The sequence below is a fragment of the Oncorhynchus kisutch genome, linkage group LG20, assembly GCF_002021735.2.
Source record: "Oncorhynchus kisutch isolate 150728-3 linkage group LG20, Okis_V2, whole genome shotgun sequence".
NCBI classification, from domain to species: Eukaryota; Metazoa; Chordata; class Actinopteri; order Salmoniformes; family Salmonidae; genus Oncorhynchus; species Oncorhynchus kisutch.
Window position 1 is genome coordinate 28,385,735 of NC_034193.2, and position 17,416 is coordinate 28,403,150.

Here is a 17,416-nt window from a genome sequence, read left to right on the forward strand (position 1 = left end):
ACTTTTAGACATATTGTTTTAAACAGTTAACTCCACAAGTACATCAAATTGGGTCTCTGCTACCTTTGAAGTTATAATACATTTTTATGAGCACCACCAACACAGTGAATGTGAAAATGGATTCAAAGGGAACTCCCTCTGCTGGTGATTTTCTGAATGCGCAATCCTAAAGGAGGGCTTTGATTGGATAATAGCCTATAAAGTCAATTTATAAAATGGGTCATATCTTCAAAGTATCAGAGAGCCCATTTCCGGAAGATCTAAAACAACAAAATGGAATTGCCCCATGATATTTCTGTCTCACATAGCACATTTGATGTGACTAGTTGATTTTTATGTTCTAGAACCCTGTGTGTTACTAATTTAGGCTTAACCAAGTTGATATATGTTTAATGGATGACCTGCTTCACATTTCCACCCCCCTCTTTTTTTAAATAATTGTTTTATTCATATGAATCTATTCTTTTAAACAATTATTTTTGACAAAATGAACGATTCACTTTGCCATTGTAGTAGTTGGGATTCAGTTCAATTGCGGTGAATCGAATCATGTGAATCAAAATAATGATTTGTGAATTGCGAACAGCAATTTTTGGAATAAATATTAGCTGTAGTCTGCCTTTTGGATTATGTAGCTGGAAAACTTGTTTTGTAGATGCCTGAAGTTGATCTGGGCATTCAATTTATGGGACATTGCAACTCGAGATGCAAGTCAACCTGCAAAGTAAACACTTCTAAGGTAAGATAAATATGACTAAACTAGAAAAGGTACATTTCCTGAAGAAAATGTGTGTGCTTTCTTCAGCTGTCTAAAAATATTTCTATGGTAGGGCGAGATGTATTAAACGCCCACACCAGTAGAAATTATATTTTTCAAGCCGATGATCTGCGCTTACCCATGATGTTGCACAACGATTTACATCAATATGTCATCGTTTTAGTCAACGTATGATTTGTAGTGACAATTTCGAACTGCCCATTGTGCAAATCTGTGTGAATGCGGTGTCTTTCCCTATGATATGATGTACAAATTATTTTCAGCCTACATTTTGTTTCAGGGCAGGATTTTATTTGAATGTTACCAATCACCAGCATGGCATTGTTTATCAATCAGAAACAGCTGCAAAATTATTCCTCTTTGCGACTGATATGAGCCAAACAGCCTTGAGCCATGGAGCAAATTAATTTTTCGTAACCCATAATTGGATAATTGGTACATTTTCACTTATATATTTTTTATACAGACTAGTTAAAAAAATATCTGAACAACATAATTGCGTGGTATGATAGCATTTTGCAAACCCGCTCCCCCCGTCGCCACAAGATGAATGGTTTTGACCCATAAAGTTTTACGTCACTGCTTTGATTGGTGTAATGTTAGCTAGAAACCAAAAGTGTTTATTCAGATAATGAAAAGGCACCCACGAAGGAAAATTCAAGGAACTTGTCATTTGCAGCATGCATTATCATGAGAAAAGTCATTGTAGCCTATCATTTCACTTCCCGTGTGAGAACCATCAGCACGGGCTGACTTGTACCGCAGCTGAAGCCTGCCAGCAGCCTACCTACCAAAGGTTGCACAGTGTCCATTACAATAAAAAAATTGATATTAGCTATCTTTCAATAGTTATCCATATTACCGGAGCTTAATCTTATTCTTTCTAACTATTTACATGGCGTATTTGCGGACCATTTTGGCGACCAGTGGGTCAGAACTTTACATGCACTCAATTAGTATTTGGTAGCATTGCCTTGAACGTTTTGGGTAGCCTTCCACAAGCTTCCCACAATAAGTTCCCACAATAAATAAGAAATTTGAACCATTCCTCCTGACAGAGCTGAGCCCTTTTTCCTCCAAACATGACAATGGTCATTATGGCCAAACCATTTTATTTTTGTATTATCAGACCAGAGGACATTTCTCCAGAAAGTATAATCTTCTTCCCCATGTGCAGTTGCAAACTGTAGTCTGGCTCTTTTGGAGCAGTGACTTCTTCTTTGCTGAGCAGCCTTTCAGGTTATGTTGATATAGGACTTGTTTTACTGTGGATATAGATTTTTATTTTACCTTTATTTAACTACGCAAGTCAGTTAAGAACAAATTCTTATTTTCAATGACAGGCTAGGAACAGATGCTTCTATACCTGTTTCCTCCAGCATCTTCACAAGGTACTTTGCTGTTGTTCTGGGATTGATTTACACTATTCGCACCAAAGTACAATAATCTCTAGGAGACAGAACTCGTCTCCTTCCTGAGCGGTATGACTGCTGCTGGTCCCATGGTGTTTATACGTGTGTACAATTGTTTGCACAGATGAACATGGTACCTTCAGCCGTTTGGAAATTGCTCCCAAGTATGAACCAGACTTGTGGAGGTCTACAGTTTTTTTTCTGAGGTCTTGGCTGATTTATTTTAATTTTCCCATAATGTCAAGCAAAGAGGCACTGAGTTTGAAGGTAGGCCTTGATATACATCCACAGGTATTCCTCCAATGGATTCAAATGATATCAATTAGCCTCAGAAGCTTCTGAAGTCAAGACATCATTTTCTGGAATTTTCCAAGCTGTTTAAAACCACATTAAACTTACTGTATGTAAACTTCTGACCCACTGAAATTGTGATTAAGTGAAATAATCTGTCTGTAAACAATTTTTGGGAAATATCTTGTGTCATGCACAAAGTAGATGTCCTAACCTACTTGCCAAAACTATAGTTTGTTAGCAAGACATTTGTGGAGTGGTTTAACAACGGGTTTTAATAACTCCTACCTAAGCTTATGTAAACTTCCGACTTCAACTGTAGATGGGAGGGCAATCAATTCACATATGGGTCCAGGGCACAGCTGGGAGCTGAGGTGGGTCTATAACAAGCAGCAACAGTGATGGACTTATTCCTGGAGAGATGGATTTTTAACAGTTGAAGCTCAAGCTGTTTGGGTATAGACCTGGATAGTATGACAGAACTCTGCAGGCTATCTTTACAGTAGATTGCAACTCCGCCCCCTTTAGCAGTTCTATCTTGACAAACAATGTTGTATTTGGGGAAGGAAATTTCAGATTTTTTTGGTGGCCTTAAACCAGGATTCAGACACGGTTAGGACATCAGGGTTGGCAGAGTGTGCTAAAGCATTGAATAAAGCAAACATGGGGAGGAGGCTTCTGATCTTGACATGCAAATGAGAGCGCCCGGGGACACGCAGGGCCTGGCTTAACCTCTACATCACCAGAGGAACAGAGGAGGAGTAGGATGAGGGTACGGCTAAAGGCTATAAGAACTGGTCATCTAGTGCGTAGGGAACAGAGAATAAAAGGAGCAAATTTCTGGATGTGGTAGAATAGATTCAGGGCATAATGTACAGAGAAAGGTATGGTAGGGTGCGAGTACATTGTAGGTAAACCTAGGCATTGAGTGACGATGAGAGAGGTTGCATCTCTGGAGGCTCTAGTTAAGTTATGTGCGGTCTCCGCATGTGTGGGGGCTGGGACAAAGGAGCTACCTGTGACATGTTGAGCAGGACTAGGGGCTCCTCAGTAAAATAAATAATGAGAGCTACCCTAAACTACAGTATTCAAGGCATATTGACATTAGAGGGAGGCATAAAGCAATCACAGGTGTTGATTGGGAGAGCTAAGACAACAATGGGTAAAACAACAACGGGTAAACAACTAGGACAACAACAACGGGTAATGGCGATGAATGGGCAGAGAGGGTCATTTAGCTACACACAGGGCTTGAGTTCGAGGCTGGGGCCAACAGATAAACAAAATGAAGTATTGTGTTAATGAACAGTCCAGCAGGCATCAGCTGTGTGGCCGAGTGATCATAGGGTCCAATGAGCAGCAATAGATGAAACAGGGAGCCGTTCGGTAGCCGTTACTATGCTGGGTGAGTGGGAGTTCAAAAAGCTAGCGTGCCTGGGCTAGCAGATTGGTCTTCACGACGCAGAGGCCGGTTGAGAGCACATCAGCCCGAATTCCAGCAGACCAGTCGTGATGGATCGGCGGGGCTCCGTGTCGACAATGCATCCTGGCCATTTGGCAAGACAGGTATTGTAGTTGGTGTACTTAGTTTGCTAGCCGGGAGATTGGCCTAGCTCGAGGCTAACTCGAGGCTAACTGGTGCTTGCTTCTAGTCAAGGGCGTTAGCCACAATAGCCACTCGGTAGCAGCTAGGTAGCTGCGATGATCTGGTGTGATGGTCAAGAGCTTGCGGCAGGAATCCGGTAATGTAGTTGGAAAAAAATGTGGTCCGATATGCTCAGGGCGGATATCGCGCTGTGCAGACTGGCAGGTATTATCTGGGCTATCCAGGCTGAAGCGGCTGGTGTCTGAGCTAAAGGTAAAGTGCTAGCAGTGGCTAACAGTGACTAAATAGCTAGTAGCTAATTAGCTGGCTAGCTTCCGATGGCTTGCTTCAGATGGAGGTTCCAGTTATAAGGTCCAAAAAAAATAGGAGACCCGTACCACATTGGGTGAGGCGGGTTGCAGGAAGGTATATTTAATTGGAAAATGGAAAAAAAGGGATTGAAATATATTAAAATGTATACTGAAGAAAGCGGAAAAAAAAGGAATATTTACACGGGACAAAAACAAACACGTCTTACTGCTACGCCATCTTGGATGTAGATGATTGTATGCCATCTATAAATACAAATACAGTTGTTAAATTATGAGCCTAGTTGGTTTCGTCACTGAAAAAGACAGTAACCTTCCGAGAGATTGGATTGGTCTGCCATGGAGTACGCTTCTGTCTATAACATGAACTGGTCAGTATGTGTAGGTAATCCTTTCTAACACTACTTTAAAAAAAAAAGATCTCACATTGTAGAACTGTATAAGTGTTGTTCTCCAATTTCTGGAGGACCGAGTTTTGAAATCAGTGGAATTAGAATATGATATCTAAGGAGATGGAGAAAATTCAGGGTTTGATTGCAAGTCAGAAAGAGAACACACAGAATGCTGTTGTGTAAAACACTTGTTTCTGGATTACATCTTCAAACTAAGGGTAACCATGGCATCCGTGACAAATAGGGAGAAGCGTCCATCCATGTATTGGGGTAAGATAGTCTAGCTAGCTACATTTTCAGATATTATATGTTTCTAATTTTGTCATAAAGTTGTTTTTATTTCAAGTTAAAGTGTACTTTTAGCTAGCTAGCTAACGTTACATGTATGATCTGTGTAGGAATATTATTCGTATCTCAGAGCCATTTGCATTGCTAGTTATAGCCTAATGTTAGCTAGCTCATTTCTTAAAATCAAACCCTATACAATGTTATTACAAAACAGGTTTTAAATTCTCTGGTAATGCCAATACGGAATACTATCAAATGCTTCTCAAAGATGCCCTCTGGTGGTCAAACTAGCAATAACTTGCAGTAACAGAAAAAATGGCTGAGTTCAATGATGTGCCACAGAATGCTGCAGCAGCACGCAAGGTGTACCACAGATTGACGCAACTTTTAAAGGAGTCTCTTTTCAACACACGAACCCAATAGGCTACATGTAAATCTACATTTCAAATGTGAGATTTGAACTCTTGTCACAATCTGCGACAATTACATGGACCAGGCACTTTACACAGAGAGCAATTTCACCAGTCAGTCAAATACACGTAATAGCCTAGTTGCTTTGATGATCAGAACGTGCTGTTGGTATGTTAAGGGCGCTTCCACGAACAAGTGTTGGAGCACGTCCAACTAAATCTACGATTTTAATTGGCTGCAGAAGTTGTGCCAGGATGTAATCAATGCCACCTTGTGAGGTTAGCAAAGGGCTAATGTGTGTCATGTGATTTGATGGGACCTACAATTTTGCTTTCTGTCACATGCAAGTAAATCGAAAATGTTTAATTGTCTGATGTGCATTTTGTGTGTGAGAACCAGTTTAACTTTAAATGCTTGCTTGTGTTCGCATGTAGCAGAAAGTAATGAACCACAACTTGAAACAAGACAGTAATAGTAATTGTTGGTCAGAGCACTCTACATTGTATGGGGAGGGGAACTCATCTTACCCACTGCCAATGTGTAGCAGCACCCACCTTTTCTTCTTTAGGCTTTACTCACAGATAAGTTAAGTTTCTAACACTGTCCAAAACTGACAATGTTTGTTCTCTGTGTGTCCTCTTCTAGTGCTGGATCAACTCCTGGAGGAGCTGCAGCGCTTCCTCCTGATCCTGGATCGGGAAAACCTGAGTGGGAATGCCACTGTGCAGAAAGGCATGCTGTCTGACCTGCTGCAGTCCTACAGATGCTCCAACGGTATGTGTAACCAGTGGAAATCTGACATGGCCCAGCAAACATGCCCACATTGGCATGAGGTGGGCCCAAAGCGGGCAAATATATTGGCCCCATGTAGGTTTCCCACATTGGGCCCAAGGTCGGTGGCTCCAAGAAAAGCCATAACTTTGCCTAAAATAAATCTACTCTTTAGATCGACTGCCCTTATTGGTCCCCAAGATAAGCTCATGGTAATGACCATATTGGGCTCCTGAGTGGTGCAGTGGTCTAAGGCACTGCATCTCAGTGCTAGAGGCATCTCTACAAACCCTGGTTCGATTCCAGGCTGTATCACAACCAGCTGATTATTGGGAGTCCCATAGGACGGTGCACAATAGGTCCAGCGTCATCTGGGTTAGGGTTTGGCTGGGGTAGGATGTCATTTTCAATAAGAATTTGTTCTTAACTGACTTGCCTAGTTAAATTAAGGTTAAATAATATATATATATATGTATTGTATTGCCCACCAGGCACGTGCACAGATAGGGTTATACCTGTGCCGAGCACATGCCCCTTTGCCCTCCCACTCACCAAGTGCCCTTTTGGGTGGTGGTATAATTTTTGTTGTTGTGTACTGTTTTTGTCATTGTTCTAAACCCACTGCCCCCAAGATGTTGTGATGTCGTCAAGTTTGCCACCCCTTACCCTGTCCATTGGTTAGCCCTGTACAGAGCTCACGTGCGCCCGGGTTGCCTTTTTCTCAGTCCGCCCTTTACAGAGATTGTGTGGGCCGGGTGTCCAAACATGCATGGCCTGAGATGTGGTCACTGGTCATGTGTGTAGCGAGCTACCCAGTTTAAAAATCAACAGTAGGCCACAGCAGGCCACACAATCATGCCACAGCAGCATAACATTTGATTAACACTTGATTTACATCATCATCATCAATATTCGGTTTGGTTCGCAGCAGCATTTAATTCATTTCCTTATAGAATCAAAGCTGCGGAAAGCCTGGTGAATTTAAATACATTTGCCAAAGTTATAGAATTACTTCTGTCAGTTCAGAAAGAAATTGGATAATTCTACACCATGAGTAGAGGCAGCAGGGGTGGCAGGTAGCCTAGTGGTTAGAGTGTTGGACTAGTAACTGAAAGGTTGCAAGATCGAACCCCGAGCTGACAAGGTAAAAAATCTGTCATTCTGCCCCTGAACAAGCCTAGGAACCCACTGTTCCTAGGCTGTCATTGAAAATAAGAATTTGTTCTTAACTGACTTGCCTAGTTAAATAAAGGTTAAAAATATATATAATTTAGCCACAGAGGATCAATAGCTTCTTTTAAAACATTGCCTAGCTGTGGATTGTGTGTAGCCCAATAACAAAGGATAGCCTACAGTGGGGAATGCACTGTTAATCTGTCAGACAAAACAATATTTCTAATACAATCGCGTGCAAATGGCTCTTGCTGAAAAAAGAAGACCGTGTGCTATCAACATCCAATAGGCCAATTGCAAAGTAGGCTAAAACAATAGAGAGAGAGGCTTTTGGCACTACTTTGTAAAACAATGTTTGCTCACAAGACAACAGGAAGGCAGCAACTCACAGCAACTCTTTATTTTGCCAAGAGACAAATACAACTTTCCATTCAGAAAAGTGTGTGAAATCAAGGGGAAAAAAACATTAAAATTAAAAGTGCTTCTTAGCTTTGACAACCTGTAGGTGCTTTGCCTTCTCTAGTTTAAATAAACATGGTACATACTTGTATAGACAATATTAAATGTAAAAATAACTTGAATTGCAACATCAAGTTGGTACCCTATATGAGATATCTATTCCTTTATGTTGAGGTTCTTCTTAAAAAATATAAACACGTCAACATTCTCTGAAGCAAGACCGGAACGGCTTGCACTGACATTGTCCCCTGCAGTGGAGAAAACTCTCACTTGCAACAGAGGTTCCCGGGACACTGAGGCACATCACATTTTAACGCACATGATAAAAACAATATCATGAAAAATAATTTAAAAAATAGGTAATACCTGATGTTCATGCTCCACAATTTCTTTGATGCTTGTAGACTCTGTCACAGCAGGCTGGTAGGGATTTAAACCTAGGATCAAGAGCTGTAGCTCTGTGAAGGTAGTCTAGAAGATCCCTGTCTGTGTATCTTCTCTCCAAGTCCTGAATGATTGCTGCCTTGGCCTCCCTGATGGTTGCACTGTCCTCAGGACCCGGTGCCATGGATTTGAGAATCATTGTCTTTAGAGGGAGAATCATTGATGAGGTGGGACTTGTTTCACTGCTCATGAGAGTTGTCATTCTTTTCAGGGGGTTGGGTAGCTGAATGAGTTCTTCTGCCAGCTTCAGTTCACTGTCAGTCAGCATGGCTATGTCTTTAACCAAATTATTCACAGCCTTGTCCCTTACTGCAGAGTAGATGGCCGGTTGCTGATCCACATGACTTTCCAGCATGTCATGTATGGTGTTCCAACGGGTTGTGACATCATGGATTAATTTGTGCTTTGGTATATCTAGCATCTCTTGCTTGACTGTCAACTTGGTGAGCACTTCTGCTTTCTGAAAAAATGTCATCAGTTTTTCTGACACTGCCTTGAGAGAGACTGCCCCCTTGGCTGCGAGGTTCAGGATGTGTGCAAAACATCCAATGTGGGGCCCAAATCCATCAGCTTCATGGATGGCATTCACAATGTTTTGTGTGTAGTCTGTAGTGGCTAGGATTGTGATATTTGGTCTCTCTAGCTTCCACTCAGTCACATCATTCATTCATTCTAGGGCTGAGTGTGTGCTTCTATGACTCTCATACAGAGGACGAGTTTGCACGTAGCTCTTCATCTCCCAATCCAGTACGTAGTTAACCGTCGCAGTGAGGTAGCTTTGAGTTGCTCTGGCGGTCCAACTTGAGTGTGTTAGATAGGGTGTCTGTCAATTCGTTTTCAATTTCTCTCCGTGATGTTTCATAGAGTTTGGGAATTACGTTGCTACGTGTGCAGGAGAGGACATTGTTACGTGGTAAAACATTTTTTTATCAGGTGACAAAATCCTGAGTCAGTAACCACCGAATAGGATAGGGCTGCAAATCTTTGGCTCCCCTTTGAATACTCCCACTGCTTTCGTTATTTCTTTATGATTTTCTGAATTTGTCTCAAATTGTTGTTAGAAGGCAAGAGCGAGAGATTTGTTGTATTTTTGCTAACGAGTGGACTCTCCTTGCTCCAGCTGCACCTGAAAGGGATACGGCTGGGTGATGGCGACGTAAATGACACATCATGTTAGAAGTGTTTCCACTCGAGTAGCCGACAGTGGCAAAGCAATGCTTGCAGACTGTACTTGGTTTGTTTACGGTCTTCTTACCCTCGCCTCTTCAAATTTGCTTCTCTCTCTCTCACTAGCGCACACCATTGTCACGTTGGAGCTGAGAGAATATTTGTTTTTAGTTTCCCTTCTCTTCATGGGGACCCTTTAGGAAGGTTTCCTACTGAGATGTCATTGCAAATTGTCCATTGGCTGTTTAATGGGGAGGGGGTTGCAGTCACTGCGGTTGCCACATTTTGAGACATTGCTGTGGAGTAAAGTTTGTCAGCCCACAAGGAGCCCCCTAACGGCCTGGGGCCACAAGCAGTTGCCTGCCTTGCCTGTTCACAAGCTGCGTGTCTGGTTCTGTGGATCTGAATGTACAATGTGCATGTAGTATGCAATGGATTAGGGAGATTCCTACTGCTTGAGCTATGTTGTTGATGTAAATTGAGAAGAGCGTGGGGCCTAGGATCGAGCCTTAGGGTACTCCCTTGTTGACAGGCAGTGGCTGAGACAGCAGATGTTCCGACTTTATACACTGCACTCTCTGAGAGAGGTAGTAAGCAAATCAGTCCAAAGATCCTTCAGAGACACTAATACTCCTTAGCCGGCCCACAAGAATGGAATGGTCTACCCTATCAAAAGCTTTGGCCAAGTCAATAAAAATAGCAGCACAACATAGAATGACATCATTTAGGACCATTAAGGTTGCAGTGACACATCCATAACCTAAGCGGAAACCAGATTGCATACCCGAGAGAATACTATAGACATCAAGAAAGTCAGTCAGTTGATTATTGACACATTTTTCCAACACTTTTGATAAACAGTGCAAAATAGAAATCGGCCTATAACAGTAGGATCAGCTTTATCTCCCCGGATACACCGTGGCTGCCTTCCAAGTAATGGGGAAACTCCCCAGAGAGGAGAGACAGTTTTAAAAGGTCAGAGATAGTTTTGGCGATGATGGGGGCAGCAACCTTAAAGAAGAAAGGGTCTAAACCATCTGAACCAGATGTTTTGTTTGGGGTCAAGTTTAAGGAGCTCCTTTAGCAGGGAGAAACTTTGTAGCGGGGGAAAAGAAGGAGGAGCATCGGGGATAGTCCCATTAGAAGGGGTGGGAGATGAGGAAATGTTGGATGGGCAAGGAGGCATGACAGAGTCAAATAGGAATCCTGACTTAATGAAGTGGTAATTAAAGAGCTCAGCCATATGCTCCTTGTCAGTAACAACCACATCATCAACGTTAAGGGACATGAGCAGCTGTGAGGAGGGTTTATTCTCCAGTTCTTTAACTGTTTTCCAGAACGTCTTGGGATTAGACCCATAAGGAGAGTACTGCTCCTTAAAATAATTAACTTTGGCCTTCCGGATAGCTTGAGTGCACTTATTTCTAATTTGCCTGAACAAGAGCCAATCAGCCTGAGTATGTGTGTGTAACTCTGCCAGATCACGGTCGAACCAGGGACTGAACTTGTTTTTAATTCTCAATTCTTTATGGACACGTATTTGTTAACGATACCACTGAATATATCAAAAAAGAAGGTCCAAGCATCTTCGACAGAGGCGATTCATCTGATTCTATACCAATTTACAGAGGCCAGATCATAAAGGAAGGCTTGCTCGAACATAGGTTGTAAAACAGTGATCACTTAGGTCATTACAGAAAAACACCAGACTGATACCTATCAGGATTATTTATAAGGATAACATCAAGGAGAGTTGCCTTTTCTGGGTGTTTGGAGTCATACGCTGTGGGATTGGTAATAATCTGAGAAAGATGTAGGGAGTCCCATTATTGCTTTAGGAATTGGCCAGGTGGTTTAAGCATGTCCCAGTTTAGGTCATCTAGCAGGACAAATTCAGACTTAGTGTAAGGGACCAGGAGAGCCAGGGCATTTAGGGTGGCTGATAACACCCAGCAACAGTCAACATAGAGTTATTTGAACATTTAATGTGTAAAACCAGCTAATCAAATTGTTTGGGGACAGACTTGGTGGAGACAACTGAGCACTGAAGGTGTTCCTTTGTAAAGATTGCCACTTCACCAACTTTGGAAGATCCGTCTTGCCAAAAAAGGTTAAAACCAGAAAGGTTAACATCAGTGTTCAAAACACTCTTTCTTAATCACGTCTCAGTAATGACCAACATATCTGGATTGGAGCTGTGAACCCACACTTTCAATTGATGCATTTTATGTAATAAGCTTAATGTTAAGAAATCCAGGCTTCCACAAGAACAGAGATCAGTGAAGCAGATATCAGAGCATAAATCAGAATTGGGGCTAGCAACAGTAGATGGGCCAGGGTGTACATGTACATTTCCAGATATAATCAGCAGTAATACAAATCAGAGGACAGGGAGAGCTCTGCAGTGTTGATTGATAAAATTTGCATGTGCATTACATGGCAACAAGATATTGCACAGCAATTTCATCAGGTAACATGAATACAAACCTGGCGAGAGGTGGTTAGAGTAGGATGGAAGGCCAAGAGTTTGTGTAACCAATAGACAGTCTGAGTCTTGAGTGTATGAACAAACATAGACTGTCCCACGGTTGGGTAAACCAGCCATATAACAACTTGGGGCTAGCCATTGTAAGTTCAGTTCAGAGTCACTCGCCTCAACAGTGCATGTGGGCTGGAGGCGAGCAAAAGCTCGGGACAGAAAGGGGAGTGTGGCGAGGGTACCTATACCAGACAGGGGGAGACAGGCCAGGGCAGTCAAGGAACCGATTGCCAGGTGGAATCCAAGCAGCAGTGCAGCAGGCAACTGGAGTAGCTGTCACACCCACTTGAGAGAAGCTTTTTTTCAGGAGGCAGATTCCTTCTAGAAAATCCCAGCTAGCTAACTAATATAGATAGCAAGTCTTTGTCCGTCTTTTCCACGTGGAAAAGGAGGTTGTTAGCTATATCTTTTCAGTGTCTGCAAATGGTCCTTTACGACGTCCAAACAAAGTTGTCCTATGGCTGTTGTATTTGGGGGATTCTGAAGCCTCTGCATTTGGGTTGGGAGGGGCTGTGAAACTCTTGCCATTGTTAGGCTCAAGAGTTTTCACACCTTTCACTTCACACTTCAGTGCTAGTTTCTGTCAGATTCTTTCCTAGCAGCTTGGTAGCCTTATTTATTAAGGACACAATGCAGATAGCCCGGTTAGCCAATGTGAGGGAGCACTGGTTAGTCGGGCCAATTGAGGTAGTATGTACATGAATGTAAAGTTAAAGTGACTATGCATATAACAGAGAGTAGCAGCAGCGTAAAAGAGGGGTTGGGGGGGCACAAAATGCAAATAGTCTGGGTAGCCATTTGATTACATGTTCAGGAGTCTTATGGCTTGGGGGTAAAAACTGTTGAGAAGCTTTTTTGTCCTAGACGTGGCACTCCGGTACCGCTTGCCATGCCGTAGTAGAGAGAGCAGTCTATGACTGGGGTGTTTGACAATTTTTAGGGCCTTCCTCTGACACCGCCTGGTGTAGAGGTCCTGGATGGCAGGCAGCTTAGCTCCAGTGATGTACTGGGCCGTTCGCACTACCCTCTGTAGTGCCTTACAGTCGGAGGCCGAGCCATTGCTGTACCAGGCAGTGATGCAACCAGTCAGGATGCTCTTGATGTTGCAGCTGTGGGGGAATAGGCTTTGTCGTGCCCTCTTCACGACTGTCTTGGTGTGTTTGGACCATTCTATTTTGTTGGTGATGTGGACACCAAGGAACTTGAAGCTCTCAACCTGCTCCACTACAGCCCTGTCGATGAGAATGGGGGCATGCTCGGTCCTCCTTTTCCTGTAGTCCACAATCATTTCCTTAGTCTTGGTTACGTTGAGGGATTGGTTGTTATTCTGGCACCACCCGGACCAGGTCTCTGACCTCCTCCCTATAGGCTGTCTCGTCATTATTGGTGATCTGGCATTATTGGTGATCTGTTGTCTGTCGTCTGGAAACTTAATGATGGTGTTGGAGTCGTGCCTGGCCATGCAGTCGTGGGTGAACAGGGAGTACAGGAGGGGACTGAGCACGCACCACTGAGGGGCCCCTGTGTTGAGGATCAGCGTGGCAGATGTGTTGCTACCTACCCTCACCACTTGGGGGCAGCCCGTCAGAAAATCCAGGATCCAGTTGCAGAGGGAGGTGTTTAGTCCCAGGATCCTTTGCTTGGTGATGAGGTTTGAAGGTACTATGCTGTTGAACGCTGAGCTGTAGTCAGTGAATAGCATTCTCACATAGGTGTTCCTTTTGTCCAGGTGGGAAAGGGTAGTGTGGAGTGCAATAGAGATTGCACTCCACAGCTCTACCCTTTTGCTCAGTGCGAATGTTGCCTGTAATCCTTGGCTTCTGGTTTGGGTATGTGGTCATTGTGGGGACGACGTTCTCGATGTACTTATTGATAAAGCCAGTGACTGATGTGGTGTACTCCTCAATGCCATCGGAAGAATCCCGGAACTTGTTCCAGTCTGTGATAGCAAAACAGTCCTGTAGTTTAGCATCTGCTTCATCTGACCATCTGAATTGGAAGAAGGTTTTGATGTTGAGGTTAGTATCCTGTATAAGTCCTTCAAAAAATAGGCCTGTTGGAAGCTGAAACTATTATTTGGTAGTCTGCAGCAGACAGATTATAGTCCTATTTTTTTCAGCCGGTGCCGTGCATCATTGGGTGTCAGTGAAACTGGAAATCTTTTTTAGGACTTTAATTTCCTTCTTATATTGTACAATATGTTTCCGCACACCTAGGCCTAGGCTATTGATGGATTCAAGATGAGGTCGTTTTTATTGATCTCAGATTCTCCGTTTGTCAGTGAAAAAGTAGCTCGTTATTTCGATCATTTGTTCAGTATTAAAACAGTAAAGGTGTAAAATGATGTAGAATTGCATGAAAAGCATTTTAAAAGACAAATATTTCCTGGACCCTAGGCTACTGAAACATTTCCCAATGTATGCAACTTCTGTAAGCTCTTCTGCTCTATGCCATCTCTTTTGCACACCAGTATCTCTACCTACACATGACCAACTGATCATTTATCACTCCAGTGTTAATCTGCTAAATTGTAATTATTCGCCTACCTCCTCCGCCTTTTGCACACAATGTATATAGACTATTTCTTTTTCTACTGTGTTATTGACTTGTTTATTGTTTACTCCATGTGTAACTCTGTGTTGTTGTCTGTTCACACTGCTTTATCTTGGCCAGGTCGCAGTTGAAAATGAGAACTTGCTCTCAACTAGCCTACCTGGTTAAATAAAGGTGAAATAAAAAAATTATGCAAATGCAATGATACGCATGCAATGCTTTATTACCTCAAAGCTCCCCAGGTCACTCCCTTCTCGTGCTCACTTTTTGTTTCGTCACCTCCCGATTTACAAATTAAGCACTGAACACTGTACTCTAGACTCTAGCTAACCACCATATACTAAAATATTCACACAAGCCACTAGCCAGCCAGCCATATATCCTGAGTTAGAAGATTATGAATAGGCTATATTATGAAGTAAGAGCAAGAAAAATCACAATCGTACATAAAACATTTTTGGTTTTACCCTCTTTTCCGGATGTCAATCGTGTCTTTAGGAGGCACTTTAACTAGGGTGCCCACAATTTGTGAATGGCTAGCCCATGTTGGGTTGATGTGGGCTTGGTGTGGGCTAGCCTGTGTTGGGCTGGTGTAGGCTCACCTGTGTTGGGGTGGTGTGAGCTAGCCCATGCCCACTAAATACCCACATGGGGCCAATGGGGTCATGCTTGCTAGGGGGTCTCCTGCTAATCTCGAAACCCAGAACCAGATTGTCATGTGATTTACTGGATTTGGTTCTGGGGGATTGTTGAGATTTTAGGCCTAGTGCAAGTTGCCTCCCCTGAAATCCTCTCGGTAGTCTATCGGCCAAATGAACCCCTCCCCTTCCAAAAGTCGAAAGATGCCCACCCCTGCGAAATCCTGATTTGTCTAAATCAGGCATTCCCAAACCAGGGGTACACGCAATGCCATCGGGGGTACGCCAGATAAAAATGTGATTCACATTAAAAAAAAATATATATATTCGTATAAAAAAACTGTCCATTTAGTAAAAATGTAAGGCCGGCGTGCATAGAGAGACACATACCAGCTCTACTGGTGGTACTGCTACTACCAGCAGTACTACACCTGCACCTGTCGACGACACAAGTTGTTCTCCTTCCATGAGCACATCCAATGCTAGCATCAGTAATTCTACATTTGTTGTTAGCTCAGCTAGCATGGACACTCACAGTTGTGAATCTGAGGCAGCCGAAGAGCTACTGCCCCCTTAAGCACCGACAGGGACGATGGACCATCGAAGAGGTGCAAATATGATGAGAACTACATTGATTTGGGGTTCACTTATATTGGGAGTAGTGCCTTTCCTCAGCCACAGTGTGTTATATGTGCAAAAGTACTATCTCACAACTCGATGAAACCTTCACTCTTGCGCTGACATTGAGAAACAAAACATGCCAATTTGAAAAATAAGCCACAGGTGTTTTTGAGCTATAATTACACTATTAGTTTGTGTTTCTTACATCTGCAAACAGCTAGTATGTCTATTCTTAGCAAGTGGAGCCTCTATGCTAATCACTAGTTAGCTGGCTGGCTAGCTAGCTAGCAAATATATGTACTGAGTCAGCACAAACATAATTAGCTATACAGCTTGATAATACCAGTATTTGTGTAGACCTAAATCAGCATGTTGTTTGTGCAACAGAATCTTCTAAATCAAAGAGGAATTTGCGAAGCATGAATATGTTAGCTACATGAAGTAGCTAAGAGAACATTAAATTGAAGATTATAGGGTCCCCTAGGAAACACTTATCAACACTTTGGTTCCTACCCTGTCACAAGATCTCCTCCCTGGCATTTTAATTTGTTGTCATGTTAAACAACACTGTATTCAAAGTGCCCACTATTATTTTCTAACTGTAGAATTAGATTAATCATTATATTTCCATGATTCCAACAGTTCACCCAAATGTTTTGCTCTAAATTGCAAGTGAAATTGCAATTGCAACATTTGGTTAAAAATAAGGCCTAGGCGTCTTCCGAGTGGCACAGTGGTCTAAAGGCACTGCATCGCAGTGCTAGCTGTGCCACTAGCGATCATGGTCTGAGTCCAGGCTCTGTCGCAGCCAGCCGTGACCGGGAGACCCATGGGGTGGCGCACAATTGGCCTAGTGCCCTGCGGATTAGGGGAGGGTTTGGCTGGCCGGGATGTCCTTGTCCTATGCTTACTAGCGACTCGTGTGGCGGGCCTGGTGCATGCACTCTGACACTGTCTGTACCTGTAAGACTGTAACTACCAATTGGATACCACGAAAATGGTGAGAAAAAGGGGTAAAATAAAAATAAAAAATATATATATGTATAAGGCCTAGATTGTTTGCCCATATCGTTCAGCCCTGCATGGTAGATTCGAAATTAGTATAAAACAATCAGAATGGAGAAGACTCATTGAAATCACTTAGACTGTATGTGTTGAGAGTAACACAGTATTCATTAAGCACATTTTTAACTTGTATTATTCAAAAACATTAAATACTGTCAAATACCATCATATTTAAAAAAGAAATTATACCGTGATATGATATTTTGGAAATATCTCCCAGCCCTATTTTAGCATCCCACTAATAGCAGGTGTCCAAAAGTTTTCACTACTTCTACTCAAGGTCTCTAGCTGTCTGTCGGTTCCCCCCGTAGTTAGCTAGCTTATCTGGTGAGTTTTTTTAACTAGCCCGTTGCTTAACAGCGCTGCATGCGGTTTTGGCTAGAAACCTCTGGGCTGAACCCCACTCGGTTTGCTTGGCTAAACTCGAGCTATGCTGTTTCTTCAAGTGTGTTACACCAACATGAAGCACAATCCTTTACATTCCCCTTTAAAAGATACAC

General features: G+C 42.7%; 1 protein-coding gene across 3 annotated transcripts in view; it reads left to right on the forward strand.

The window, feature by feature from the left end:
- afap1l2 (actin filament associated protein 1-like 2) overlaps nucleotides 1–17,416 on the forward strand; it is a 144,537-nt gene that overhangs the window by 15,135 nt on the left and 111,986 nt on the right. For all 3 annotated transcript variants that reach the window (XR_004204457.1, XM_031799316.1, XM_031799315.1), the window contains exon 2: nucleotides 6,132–6,260. Coding sequence is in view for 2 of the 3 variants with exons in the window: in XM_031799316.1 (XP_031655176.1) it covers nucleotides 6,132–6,260 (129 nt within the window). In the remaining variant the exon portion in view is untranslated. The remainder of the gene's footprint in view (nucleotides 1–6,131; nucleotides 6,261–17,416) is intronic.